This window comes from Anomalospiza imberbis, chromosome 18 (assembly GCF_031753505.1).
Source record: "Anomalospiza imberbis isolate Cuckoo-Finch-1a 21T00152 chromosome 18, ASM3175350v1, whole genome shotgun sequence".
NCBI lineage: Eukaryota > Metazoa > Chordata > Aves > Passeriformes > Viduidae > Anomalospiza > Anomalospiza imberbis.
In genome coordinates this window covers 7,872,316-7,886,639 of record NC_089698.1, presented here as the reverse complement: position 1 = coordinate 7,886,639, position 14,324 = coordinate 7,872,316, and the positions used below count along the sequence as shown (strand labels likewise).

At 51.1% G+C, this 14,324-nt stretch overlaps 1 protein-coding gene across 2 annotated transcripts in view; it reads left to right on the top strand.

Annotated features, from left to right (window-relative positions):
- SEPTIN5 (septin 5) overlaps window positions 1-14,324 on the top strand; it is a 42,435-nt gene that overhangs the window by 11,994 nt on the left and 16,117 nt on the right. The window contains exon 1 of one of the 2 annotated variants that reach the window (XM_068208829.1): window positions 8,277-8,340. The exons of the other annotated variant lie outside the window; for it this stretch is intronic. Within the exon in view, the coding sequence (XP_068064930.1) occupies window positions 8,326-8,340 (15 nt within the window). The 5' untranslated portion in view covers window positions 8,277-8,325. Of the gene's footprint in view, window positions 1-8,276; window positions 8,341-14,324 lie in introns of those variants that run through there. 2 annotated transcript variants of the gene reach the window in all.

Below are 14,324 nucleotides of genomic sequence, written 5' to 3'. Positions count from 1 at the left end.
GATCATGGCTGTGCTCAGAAGTGACATTTTGGTTTCTGTATTGGAACTGAAACTTTTATAATGCTGCTTCTATTTTAGAGATCTGTTCAGCAGAGATGTTCCATTGTGGATTAATCTCTTAAGCTCATCCCACCTTCTTTTGAACGTTGTTCTCTTTATTTTCCTTCAGACTTCTCCTTAAACCCCTCCTGTGTGTCCATGGCAGGAGCTGGCTAGTGGAGAGTCACTGTTTATCACAGTGGCTGTGCTGCTTTCTGGCTGCTCTGTGTGCCTGGCAGTTGTCTTGTGTGCTGAGCACGGGCCCTCTGCGGCTGGGATCACCTCTGTGCTCCAGCTCTGCCCCCTGACATAGGGATGTGCTCCCTGGGACCATGGAGCTGACTGCAGTCTGCTCTCTTGGATGACAAATCCAGGGCTGAGGAGCCAGGCAGTGCACTGTCCTGAGGCCTTATGCTCCCATGTGCCTGTCTCTGCTTCAACCAGACTCATCACGGCATGGAAAACTCACACAGGCTTTGCTCTTGCAGATCTTTTATCTTTTGCAGTGTTGATATCTTTTGCAGGGGACAGAGAACATGGTTTGGAGCTCTCCAGAGTGTCTGGGTGCAGGGTGAAGAGTATGACTCTTCTTCAGTGCTTGCCAGCACTGGATCCTTAAGGGCTCAGCAGACACCAGGTGTGGGTGTTTGCAGTGAAATTCTCTATGCTCAGAGGTGGTGGAACTGAAGCCCAGCATATGACAGCTCTGTCTAGAGGCATTTCTATCTGGAGGCCATGATTTTTAGGGATACACAGCATACTTTGATGAAGGAGTAGCTCTGCTCCCCTGTGAGTCAATCACACCACAACTAAAGCTTCCCAGAGGCACTTGAGCCTCAGGATTCCCCTTAGCCAAATGTTCAACTTCAGACCTGTTCCTTCCATGTCGTGGTTGGTGTTTCTCAGGGTGTGAAGCACGCCCTGCTCCACTCATTGCTGTTGGAGCTCTCCCACTGGGAACTCGCAGGCACTGCTGTGTAGAAGCTCTGTGGTTCCTCATCTCCCCAGCAAGGCAGCCTGTCTGTTGGACAGTCACTTCCCCACCAGGTCCTCACTGTGTTGAGGCATCTTACTGAGTTACAGGTGGGAAGCCAGAACTGGCAGAAAGAAGCTGGTGGGAATGCAGCCAGGTGGGAACAGCCTGCTGCTTCACCTGCTGAAACCTCTTTGTCCTGCAGTGTATTTATTCCTAGTCTATGCTGAAGAGGAGCTACCTCAACAGCCCAGGGCCATGCCTTGTACCAGGGGTTGAGAGAGATTCCTTTCTCTGATGCCCACTTCTTCTAGAAGGGCTGAAGCCCACAAGGAGAAAAGGTCTTACTTTCATTGCAGTTTTGGCTGGCCTCTGGAAAGAGGCTAAGGAACAAAGTGCTCTCTGGGAGATGCAGTCATGCTGTATTTCTCCTGCTGTTCAGGTTGTTGTGTGATCCAAAGAAACTATCACAGGATTGGCAGCACACACAACCCAGTCTTCCATCTGCTTGAAGGAAGTCTAAAATTATGCAGCATGTGATCGATAGCTGCACTCGAGCATGCTCTGCCCCTTGTTCCTCTATCCAGTGCATTTGCAATAGCTCTTACCACCCTGTGGGGTCATGCCCAGTGGCTGCTGTGTCACCAGTGAAGCCAAGGCCATGTGCCTTTGTGAGCTGGATTGGATTCCAAACAGGGTATGGATCACAACAGCTGCATTTGCTGACAAAATGGCCCCATCCAATGGCTGCCATTGCAGTGAGACTGGGAATTCTGGAAGAGACCCACAAAACCTGGGTGCCTTCCTGTTTTGAGCAAAGTCTGAGGTGAGGGGGAAAACCCATGACTGTGTAGGAGTCTGCGTGTATGACAGTGATGTGTGGTGGCCGTTACTGCCTGAGGCACTGCTGGGTACTGCAGTCAGGTTGGAGCTTCCCACAATGAGACACTGATTCATCTGTGGTCAATGTGTTTTTAAAAGAATGCCACAGAACTGTCAGTCTGGTTTCTCCTGGTCGACTGTGACCACTGCAAGGCTCTTTTCCTTAGGACTACCCCATTCTGGTGACCTTAATTTTCATTTTCCTTTCTCAGTCTGGTTCCTCAGGCATTTGTGCTGTCTGATCCAGGTGGGAGAGTTCTGCTCCCACCTTGGCCAGTGTGGCCACTTGTACAGTGGAGTATGGGGCTGTTCTGGAGAAATCACAGAGCTGGAGGGCTGCTACCCAGTGCTGCATTGCCAGTAAAACCATTTCCAACCCTGTGTGTGGGGAGATAGAATTGGGCTGCTGCAGTTGGAGGTCAGCAGTTGGAGCTGGCACAAGGCAGAGCAGTGTGGCTGAGCTCATCTGACAACACCAAGCTGTGATTCTTCCCCACTGCTCTGCTTGGGTTTGGATTTGGGGATTTGGGGGTTGAGTGTAGTCCTGTGCGGCTTGTGCCATACCCTGCTGTTAATTCAAAGCAGTTTCTACCAGATTTGTTCTTGCAGGGGAAGGAGGGAGGGTGGAGGGTTCGGATGGCAGTCGACTGGGAGGCAGAGATAAATTAAGTGTTGAGCTCTTAATGGGGAACATGCTCCATTGGTTTGGGTTTCCCTCCCCACCCATCCCACTCTTTTCAATCTGTGGCACAGTCTTGAGAGCAGTTTGAGGACGGAAGTGATTTCAGACTGGAGGTGACCTCATCTGTCTCTAGCTCTGAGGTGGAGCAGTGTTTGGAGGCCCAGCCAGAGCTTATGGTACTCTCTGAATGATGCAGGCGAGGGGCTGAGGCTCCAGGAGAGTCCTGTGCCTCTTGCCCAGTGCTGTACAGCTGTGCAGGAGGATGGTAAGTGGGTGATGGCTGTGGGGGTTTTTATCTGCTAGAGTGAGGGGAAATAGGAAGGAGAAGCAGAGTCCGAAAAACACAGCTGGACATGTCACAGAGCAGTTAGTTCCTGATGAGAGGTCCAGCCCTGTCCTGCAGGGTGCTGAGCTGTGCCCAGCTGGAGAACATGCTAAATGTGGTCATGTGCTTTGTGGAAAGGTGCCTGAAGGTACGTGCATGGATGGAAGAGTCCCCACTGGGTTCTTTGAATTTGAGGATCCTGTGGATCAGCAGAAATGGGGATCAGAGCTCTCCTGGAGGTTTTGCTTTTTAGGACCCAAGATGTCAGTGAGAAATCTGGGAGATTTGAGGATCTGGAGCATGGGGTGGGAGCCAGCTGGGGTGTCAGCTGCTGGTCCAGATAGTGATGAGGAGCATATGAGACCACAGATGCTGCTTGCAGAAACTACAAGATAATTCTGCTTCCTGACATGGAAAAGGGCCCTTCCTCCTGCCTTGATGTCCCTATTTTGAGGTGGCCAAGATTTTCTGTTGCACAGCTGGAGCCTGGAGTCCTTGGACTCTGCTGGTGTCCAGCAAGCCCAGCTCTAACCTGGTTGCTGGAGCTGGTCTGCCAGGTGCAGCTCTGGACTTCAGTAAATGTCCATGTTTTTCAGTAAGGACGGCTTCCAAGTGCTGTCTCACAAGCTGTGTGGGGGTGTCCAACCACTTCCCCTTAAGCTTAGTTGTCTTCTGCCTCCAGCTCAGCTAAGAGATGCTGGGCTGTGCTAGTCTATGGGTGGGAAAATAAAAGCAGTCTTTTCTCATGTCTCTGTGGCTGTGTGGCTACAGAAACTCCCTGTAGATGGGTAGGCAGTATTGGAAGAGGATAAATTGACTGGAAGAATTTGCTTTTCTCTTGGCCTTGTCCCAGGTGGCATCAAGACTCTGGCTTGGAGATAAATTCCCCTCCCACCACTGCTAAATAAGGAGAGTTTAACCATTCATGGGATCTAGCAAGAGGCTTTCTCCACCCTTCCTGCCCCTCTTCCCTGTTGCACTGGGAGCAGGGACTGAAAATGAATCCTGTTGTGACCATGTCACAGTGAGGACAAGAGTTTGCAGACTTTTCTCCTTCCTGCCTCAGAATTGTCTCCGTGCCTGTATGTGATGAAACAGTCCCAAAGTGCATAGACAAACAGGTATTTTGTGTTAAAAATGCCCCTTTTTTCCTCTCTGCTCAGGGTCCCACAGCTGTGCCCATGACACTGAAGTGCAATGACAGGTGACTGGCACTGGCTGGGTTACAGAGGAGCTCTGCCATGTCTTTGAGGAGGAGTTTGGGTCAGTGGAGCCCCAGGAGAGGTTTGTGCTGCTGTCAGTGGTGACAGATGCACGGTGCCAGTGCTGGCTGCCTGGCAGCGCTCAGGACCTTGGCAGCCCCCTGCATCTGCAGCCTCTGTGTGTGAGCCCCAGCAGCATCCCAGAAAAGGACCATTATCCCCAAGCCTTGCCTGTTGCTGAAGTCAGGAGGGCACAATAAAGATGTGTCCCGGCGGCAGCCTGGAGCGGGCTCGTGTGTTGGGAACAGAAGAGGCTTTGTACCAGGCACTGCCTCTGCTGGGAGGTTTGTCAGCTCTGGAGCTGGGATGGTAACTCAGGGCTCTGTGCCCAGCCCTGCTGTGCTGCTCAGGGCCTCCCCTGATTCAGGGCAGGGTCACTGGCTCTTCCTTCACTGGGGGAGGTCTTGGCAGCAGATCCTGCTTGCCTGAGCACAGCTTTACCCGGTGGGCTGGGAACTGCAGGAGGCAGGGCTCCCCTGGTCTCTCAGGTTCAGTAGCCCTGTGCTCTGTGGCCTGAAGCCGTGTGTGCTCTTTGCAATATATTAAGTCCCCAAGAGCAGCCTCAGGGTGACTGGGACAGGGCTGTAATGGACCAGGATGGCAATGTCACTCTATGTGGAGCTTTGAGGAGAAATGTCTCCTGGGAAGATTTCAGCAGAGCAGGGCTGAGTGGGACAGCTTGACAATATGTGACAGCAAAGCAAAGGCAGATTGGAGAAGCAAGGGAAGCTCCTGTGGTCAGGCTGTTAAACCAGGCACACGAGCTACAGGAGGATACACTTTAGAGAATGCTCTTTTCCAGCTATTGAGAATGGACCTGAGGTCTGGCTGCTCTCCCACCTCTGTCTGCAGCATCGGTGCCATGTTGTTGTGGGACTGAGCATGGTGGTGGCTGCCAAGTGATCCAGAATTGCCCTCTGCAGAGGGGTGTGGTTGGAGGTGAGATAACCAAAACCACAATGGGGCAGAGAAGTTGGTGGTGGGATTGGGGCAGTGAGACAAGACCATGTTGGGAAGGATCGCTCCAAGAAGCTGTGTAGGAAGTTTTAGGATTTTAGTTTTGTGGCAGTTTTGTCCAGCCAGTTTCTGCTATTGCAGTATCACAGGGTATTGCTGTGTTTTGTTCATGCTGTCCTGATATTCCATCCTTTCTTACCTAAGAGCAGTGTTCTCCAGGAACACTCAGTTCTACTCTCTCCAGTCAAGACTAGGAAGATTTTATTGTGAAGGAGAGGAAAACTTAGGATATGTTCTGCTGCTCTCTGCTGTTTTTGTGAGTCCACCACAGGCACCAAATCTTACAAGCTGAAGGAATCTCTGAAGGGAATTGCAGGGCCCATGGACAGGCTGAGAGGAGCATAACGTCTCTTCTGGCTCTGAAAAAATGTGTGCTCAGAGAGGAAGTAGCAAACACAGGAAAAGGGTAGTTTCCAAAAACAAACTGTCAAGAATTAAGCAATCTGTTTTATAGTATGAAATCTCCTGTTGAGCAAGAAGACTTTTTTCCCTCCCAAGCAGGTGTGACTGGTAAAGCAAGGTGGCAAAGTCCTCACAAAGCTCAGCTGCCAGACAGGACTAATAGCCCTTCCATAGCCCTCTCCACACAGGGTGTCCCCAGTTTTTATCCTTTTCCTCCTGCTACCTTTTTTGGAAGCTGCCTAGACTCATCCCATGATACCTGCTGCAATTTTCATCTCCACTCTGTGCTTTTGTGCTGCACAGAGCACCACAAGCATGTTTTGACCTTTTGTGGGGCAGCTGGGTACATGGTTGGCCCAAGCAGCATGTACATAAAAACAAATGCATGGAAAAGGTGTCTGAGTAAAGATCTCTTTGCATAACTTGATTTCTGCAGGACCCTGATACAGAAAAAAAACAAGGCCTGGTAGCTGTTAATTTAGAGATCTTGGCTTATCAGTGGCAGATTCCTTTTGGCTTTAAGAGGGCAGGCCAAGAGATGTGAGAACAGCTTTATCAGCCCCTCCTCTGCTGTGGTGCCATGCAGAGCAGTAATTTGGTGTAAGTTGCACTTGGGAGCAAGTCCTCTGTGCCTTCAGGGAAGTGGCCTGTATGTGGATTAATGATGGAGCTTGGTCACAAAATCAAAGAGGGAGGGCTGCAGTGCCTCCCAGGTGTTCATTTTGCAGAAGGGAGGTATTAGGTCACTGAGGAGGGTGAATTCAGCCTCTGTCCCAACTGGCTGGCTGTTTACTCCCCGTGTGCCGAGGAGAGCAAACCCTCTTCAGAGTCCTTTGCTGTGTAGCTGCTCCTGTGAGCCAGCACATAAATGGAAACAGATGGCTCCATCTCAGCGGTTAGTAGGAATCTCTCACTGCTGCAAAACTGTTAACGAAGTCTGGGGCTGGACTGCAGCAGACAAGGCTGCTGTGCTGGGCTCCTGGCTCTGTGCTGGGGTGCCTGTTACTGCCCCCCCATCACAAGAGCACCGAGATTGCTGAGCTGACCCCCCTAGCCTGGCAAACTGTGCTGTGTCCTGCAGCAGCCTCAGGCAGGGTGTTCATCTGGGTACTGCAGAGCCACTGGGGCCCGTCAGTGTTCACCAGTCTTGGTAAATGATCTGTGTGGTCCATCCTTCTGTGCGTTCCAGACCTTGCAATTCACACCTGTATTATGGAAGGGCATGGGGAGCCCTCTAGTATTTGATGCAATCTCTGCTGAGACTCTGAGCCAGATACTTCTTCATCTAAGGTTCTTTGTTCTGTTTCACTACAAATTCAGACTAACTAGTCTTATTTTTGCCCTACTGGTCAACATCTCCCTGATCAGGAGAAGCAACATTCAGCAGTTACTGACTATTACTCTTAAGCTTGGAAGAAACTTCATTTAAATTCCCTTTGAAGCACAGTTTGATTTAGATGTTCAGTGACTTGAAGTTTTCTCCCATCACCACATAAAATGTGACTCTCCGGTCACACTGCAGGGCACAGGGAAGCAGTGAGTTGTGCAGCAAAGGTGTAACCAGGCTTGGTGTTTGCTGGAGCAAGTAGGTGATTGAGAAGGGGAGAGAAAGGTGTTGGAAAGCATTTCTTGATGCCATTTTTGATTATTCTGACAGCTGTCCCCCAGGCACAGCCTCAGTGTCTGCGATGGCAGGGTACAAGGAGCCGATGTCAATGCTGGATGGCTGCAAAACCACAGGCAAGTGGGGAACAATGCTGGTCCCCAGCTGCCTTGCTGCCCTTGCCTTTTCTTCTTCATTCATGCAGCAAACTCTCAGACTCTGTATCTGCCTAGGTGGTCCCACAGCTGTGCTGGGGACCTCCTCGGGCAGCCAGGGCTGTGATGCCCTTTGGGAACACGGCGTCTTGCTGCCACCGTGAGCCGGTGTGGGCACCAGTGTGTGCCAGGCCCTGGCAAGCCCAGCCAGGCTGCAAATGGCGCAAGAGGCACTGACTGTTCGATGGCTGCAGTGTCTCAGCCTCGTGGCCTGTGAGCCTGGCACAGCTGGGTAATGCTGCATCCAGCAGTGGGCTGGCATGGATCACAGGGGAGAGTCAGCTGCAGGCTCCTGAAATCTTCTGAAAGGCATTTCAAAGCCCCTTGCATGGAGCAGGCAGCAGTTTGCTTTTTATAGCCACATGCAGAATAGAAGCTACCAAGCCCAGGAAGTGCTGTGGAACTGCTGGAAGTCTTGATGGTTTGCACTGGAGGACTGTAAGCTCCATGCTCTACGTGGATTCAGGACATTGCCCATGGAGAACACAGGATGTCACAGGGTATAAGAGGACAGAATTGACAGATTGTCTCTGACAATCTGAAAGCTTCAGTCTGTACATCTGCTGTGAGAGGGAAACTGAGGGAAAGTTGTGGATCCCAGCAGGATAAGTCCTCTCTGTCAGGTGGAACTCATGTGTCTGTGCATCTCTGCAGGTCCTGGGGACGTGTGTGCAACCATCAGGGCTTCAGGTATCAGTACTGCTTCCCAGAAAGCCACTTCTCAGTGGCAGGGGAGGACAGACAATCTTGTATGCTCAGTGAGGATCTATTTGGATACTTCATCTGGGCACACAATCCTCTCCTTCTCTGGGAGCTCTGAGATACAGCTCTATGTTAAATTACCCCAATTTCATCATTGCTCCATCTCTTCCTCAGGTTTCCTGCAGGAGGGTGTTATGATCTTTTTCTGAGAGCATCTCACACCATGGCTGAGAATCAGGTACGCTTCTTTAGGCCCTGCCCAAAAGGAGTGTTTGGCACCTCTGCTCATAAATGGAGGTGTGCTGCAACCCCAGTCCAGCTGATTGCATATTCCTGCTGATTAGCTAATTGCTTCCAATTGCCAACAACATCACATTCATTGAATTCACACTGTGATTTCTGTGTCACCTGGGGAAAAGGGGCAGGGTGCAGCTATGGGAGGGAAGCCTGTGTTTGCCAGGCTGAAAAGGACAAATGCTATTGCAATGAAGCACTCAAATCATCATGCTGCTGTTCATATTAAACCAAGAACAACATCCTGGGGAGGAAGGGAGCAAAATTTCCCTCTGACTAATGCTGCTGGATTGTGCAGGGCTGTGGGGGAATTGCCAGCCAGAGAAACCATCAGGAGGGGAAAGGAAATGGAAAGGGAATCTAATTATCCATCTGAAAAGACATGCTAGTCCCGACACAGGGCCCAGCCCTGGGCAGACTGATGTGGGCAGTGACGTTTGCACAGTGTTTTTGTGGTGGGGCTGGGAAACAGGCTCCTGGGGCACCCCTCTGGGATAGCAGATGGTCCAGCACACATCACGGTGAGCTGGGACAGACCAGAAGGCACACAGCTGCTTCTTCCAGGAACACAGGCCCGTGCTAGGCTCCGAGGGACAGCACTTCACAGCCAGGTACAGCTGTGTTGTGTGGAGATGGAGGTGGAGCAAGGCAGAGCTGTGCTGGTGCAAAGGGAGGAGGGTGAGGGCATGCCTCCCTCTCAGCAGGCTCATCTCGGTCAAGTGGGCTGGGGCTGCAAGCCCAGGGGTGAGGGTGGGAAGGAAGGTGAAGGTCCCTGTGTGCCTCTGCTGTCTCAAGGTGCACAAAGACTCTGCTTCATGTTACTGAGTGTGCAGAGGCAGCTGACAGCAGGGAGGGAGGGTGTGTGGCTGGAGCCTGGGCATCTGAGTCCTTGATGGGGGACCTGCAGGAGACCCCCTAGGAAGAAGAAGGTGCCTCTACTTCCTTGTTCTGCACAGCTTTTTGGGGTTATCGCTCACACAGTCTGAGGCCAGAGGCCTCCCAGAACTGAAGGTTGCTATAGAGAGCTGCCTTTTCCCCCTTAATTAATGGAATTTAAAATTATTTGGTGAGCTGAGTGGGCTTATTCTCCTCTCTTGTGGGCATCAGCTACTTCTAAAGTTATGTTAATTGTAGCTGGAAGATAGAGGTTGGGAGTTCTCCCAAGACAGTTGGTTTTCATCCTCCCAAAAAGGTTTTCAGGAGCCTGCTGGGAGGACAGCAGGGTTAAGAAAGATCTCCTTGCAGATCTGCAAGATCTCCTTGCAGAGTATCCATGAGATGGGTGAACTGGGAATGAATCAGGAGAATTTCTGCTTGAGTGGAGCACCTTTGTTGTCCACTACCTTGCTCTCCATGGTCTGTGCTCAGTGTGCTGTTTGCAGGTGTGGTGCCCCAGCCTGGACTGCCTTCCCCTGTGATGCCCTTGGATTAGCTTCTGCTGGACCAGGCGTAGGTGTCTCACAATGCTCCTCTCCGGTTCAGGATTCAGCCTCTTTGGTAGACAGGCCTGATCCTGCATCCCTTACTCACGTGAGCAGTCGTCTCTATTTCAAAGGGACTACTCGGTGAGTAAGGATCGCAGGATTGGGACCACTACCTGTATCTTAAACTGCACCTTCTGTAGGATCCTGGCCCCAACCTTTTCCTATTCATGTATGTTAACATGCATCAAGAACTTCCAAAACTGATGTTCTTGTCATTTGGATGGAGAATCTGAGTGCTGGAAGAAGCAGTGCCTTTCCATTGCAGAGGATAAATCACCATTATTTTCCATCCTCTTCCACCAAAGTGCTCTCAGACCAGCCAGCTTCTGTGCCCCAGAGGAATGTGTACCTGTTTGTCTCCCAAACACTGTTGTTCCTGGCTTCCCAGGGCTGGCAGGGCTCTGCTCTGCCTCTCCCTGGTTTTCCTAGCTATAGCTTTGAGATGAGAGGCCAGGCATCTATTTAAGTCTGATCTGTGCTGCAGAGCTGGAAGATGAATCGGAGGGAGAGATGAGCAGCAGTAGTGCTGAGACTGCCACAGACCCTCTTGCACCACCTGGTTTCTCCTTCTGCCTTAACAGGCTAAATTTGGAAACCTCTGTCCTATGCTAAGGAATATGTTCGAAATCGGAGGAAGCAGTGAGGGTGGCAGGTTTGACCTGTTGAGGGTGGCATGTTTGACCTGTACGTTGATTTCCATGTGGCCCTGGCCAGGGAAGCCGCCGGGGCGCTCCCCGCTCGGACACGGCCCTCGCGTGCGCCGGCTCCTCTCTCGCGCGGAACGCTCCGGTCCCGCACCGCGGCTCCTGCCGCGGACAGGAGTGGGCAGCGACCGAGGCACTGCCGGAGGAGATCCGGGCAGCGACCGAGGCACTGCCGGAGGAGATCCGGGCAGCTCCACGTCTGCCCAGTTTGTTATATGGTGCAGATTATCCTAAATGAGGAGCTGGGTGTGAGAAGCTCTGGGAACTCACTCCAGAGCAAGTCACGAGTTTAAACAAGCAGGAGGCAAATTACGGTCATTGCTCCTTTTTGAGAGCTGGAAGTGGAGGCATGGCATGAGTCACACAGTGCTTCTTAGGAAGCACGAGGCACTCCAAGTGGAATCAGGGAGCATAAATACCTTTGAAATAGAATTTCATACATTTCTGGAGGGATTATGTGACAAAGCAGCAGTGATCCTTGAGCGGAAATTAAGAGTTTGACCTGTGGGATAGGTAAAAGAAAAGATGAGATCTGGCTCCTGTGCAGATTGTGCTTGTGGCACTGAATATACAGAGGATGAATCCTATGCTTTGGGATTTCTGCATTTCTTGTCTGGTATATTTTTTTTTCCAGAGCATCACAGGATGAAGCCTGGCTAAAGAGTCAGGGCTCTGAAGCCACTTAGATGGAGTCTTGCTTGCAAGTTTGAGGTTAAATTATTCATCAGAGTTTAGATCAGCAAGGCTTTTTTCCTTGGATCAGGTCAGCAGGAGCCTCAGGGTGAGTGTGCAGGTCTGCTGGTGATGGAGTAGCAGAGTTCAGACCTTGCAATACTCATGAGATTCATCTGTCTGAAGTCAGCACTGATGTTCCTTATAGTGGGAGAGGAGGCAGCAGGAGAAGAAGGTGGCAACTGAGCCCTGGAGGTTCCCAGCTATGCACAGGCATGGAGGGGAGGGTATTAGCTGTTCCTCATCCTCCATTGCCCTGGTCCAAGCTGGGAATGGGTTTGCTGCCTGCTGCTGCTCCTATTCAGCTTGAACAAACAGCTTCTCTGGAACTGCCCTTCCCTTGTCCTAGAAAACAGCCAGAAAGAAAACTTCCCTTCTGTGGGGAATACTGAAAATAGCTTAGTTGCTTCAGAGGAAGAAACATAAATGCTGTTATTACATGACTGTGCTGACCCTGCCAAGCCATGGATATGCAGTTTCACCACTCTTCCATGCAGGCCAGGCTGGCTGGGTGCATCCCTGGTGGGACCCTGTTGCCTGGCTCTGTGCTGCTCAAGACCGTCTGTCTGGATCGGGCTGAAGATTTTTCCTTCCATGACATGCTCCTGGTTGTTCACCAAGGATGGAGCCTAAGCACTGCAGTCCCTAAGCCACAGCATCTCTGCCAGAAAACAGCTCCCCTGCAGGTGGAGGACTTCTCTGCTGTCACAGTTTGACAAAGGGCTGGTCTGTGAGGTGGGGAGGACTTGGTGCACCCCAAGTCTGTGTTGCCCTTGCTGACTGTTTGGCATATTGGAGCTGGGCAGGTTGGGGTTGTCTGCTCTGACACTCAGAAACCTAGATCCTGCAGCCAGTTTGACCCCCAAGCTGCTGCTGCGAGTACCTGCCTGGAGAGGAGCTTCGAGGTGCCAGTGGAAGAAAACACTTTGGATTTGCTCTAGATCTTGGAAGTGTCAGGTTTTTCCCTGCTGAGCTCTGCTGCACACTGCACCAGATGTCCTCTATTTTTCTTCTTTTAAGGACAGTATACATCAGATTTCTTGTTGGAGGAGCAGGCCAGGATTTACACTGGGCATTTCTAAGGGCTGTGTGGAAAGAGGATTGTGATCAGAAAGGACAGGGGCAAAACAAGATTGGCTTGGCTGTCTTTGGGAAGTTTGGACACAGATCAGCCTGAGCCAACAGCTCTGTGTGTGTCATGTGTCACATCTGAGGGACACAAACGAATCTGTCATTTATGGTTGATGACTTTGAGGATGCCAGATGAGCATCTCTCCTGTCTCTAGGAGGGACAGGAGAGGCTGAGACCAGTTGACTGTCCTTCAGCCTTTTGGAAGCCATAGCATTGGCCACTCAGTCTTAAGAGGATCTTTGTAGTCAAGACCCTACTCTTCTTTTTCTTTTCCTGATCTTTTCTCTGAGTTGTCAGGCATGGCCTTCTGACTGGAATTCCTCCCTGGCTGCCGGTCCTGAGAGCATGTATGATGTGTGAGAGCTCAAGGCACTTGTGAGACAGTCGTTCCTTGTTCCTCACTGCACTGTCAGCACAGCTCCTGGGGCCATGAACAACACTGTGGTTTTGTTGCAACCAAATTGTTGTTGACTTCATCTGTGATCCCAGCCCAAAAGAATGTTCTGATTTGGTGCAGTGGGCTCGTGGGGACACAGCATGTCTCCATGTGCCTTTGGAAGATGCTTGTGGTTGGTGGCCATGTGGCCTGTGATACTCAGACAAGAGTTTTCCAAGCCATGCGAATTCATCGGAGTTGGAGAGGGTTTGCTTGCAGCTATTGTGGTTTATGGTGTGGAAGGACTGGTGAAACCTCCTGTTATCTTAAGAAGGTTTAGATGCACCTTGGGTGTGCCACAAGCCATTGCTCCTGCTGCCCAGTCCAGGCAGTGTGGTGCCATCACTGCTCCTCAGTCATGTGCCAGTTGCAGGCCCTTGTGGAAGAGTGCCCCGGTCCTGGGAAGCAAGGATTAGGTGAATCTAGGAGGAAGAAGAGGTGTCATGAGCATGGCCTGACCTACCACTGAGCAGGGAGACCAATGCAGGGCTGTCAGCTCCCTGGGGAATGGAGTAATGCAGCAGAGGGAAGGCAAAGCTGCCAAACAGGGAATCTGTTTAGTTCTGCTGCAGTTCTGAGCAGTGGCAATTCCTGCCACACCTGGATCTCAGTCCAGGCCCTCTGCTTGACTGCTACACACAGAAATAACTGGGAACAAAACTCAGTGGGTGTAATTAAGGATGCTGCTGGGGGATCAGTGTGGTTTGGAGAAGGGTTTCATGCTTGTGGTATGACAACTGTTGTATGGCAGGGGTTTTCCTGCTCTGGGAGTGCTTCCTAGTTCTCGTCCATTTATTTTTATCAGCCTTTAGGACCTCGTGCCTTTGACTTCTGGCATCACCCTCTGTCAGCTTATAGGACGGCAGTGTAGGTAAAACACTGGGGGGGGTTTCCCCTCTTCTTTCATTTGCACACTCACAGCTGCTCCCAGACTTCACACCACTGGACCTTATAGTGACTCAGTACCTTATAACAGAACCTGGTGTCAGCCAGACTTGGGGTACATGGTGGGGGCTCTGGATTGTGGCCCAAGGTGACCAGGGCAGGCCTTGCTGGTCTGGCACTCTGAGGAGTCACTGCTGGAGTCCTGCAGATCCCAGAGAAGCAGCAGCAGCTCTGGCTGAGAGCGAGGCAGGAGTATGGCTGCAGCCTGTGTACTTCCCATTGGTGAGCAGAAAGCTGCTCAGGAACCCGTGAGGCAAGGGGCAGGTTCCTCCAGCACCACCAGTGCTGTCATCTGTCACTTCATTATACATGCTGTGGTATTGTCACTTTATTATACATGCTGTGGTATTAACCCCCTGGTTTCCAGAATGGTGTGATTATATGAAATTAGGAGCTTTTGACTGTTTAATATAAATTCCCATTCAGTTTCTATGGCTGCACAGAAAAGCTGGAAGGCATATTTTATAGGTTCAGAACCCACACTTGAGATTTGAA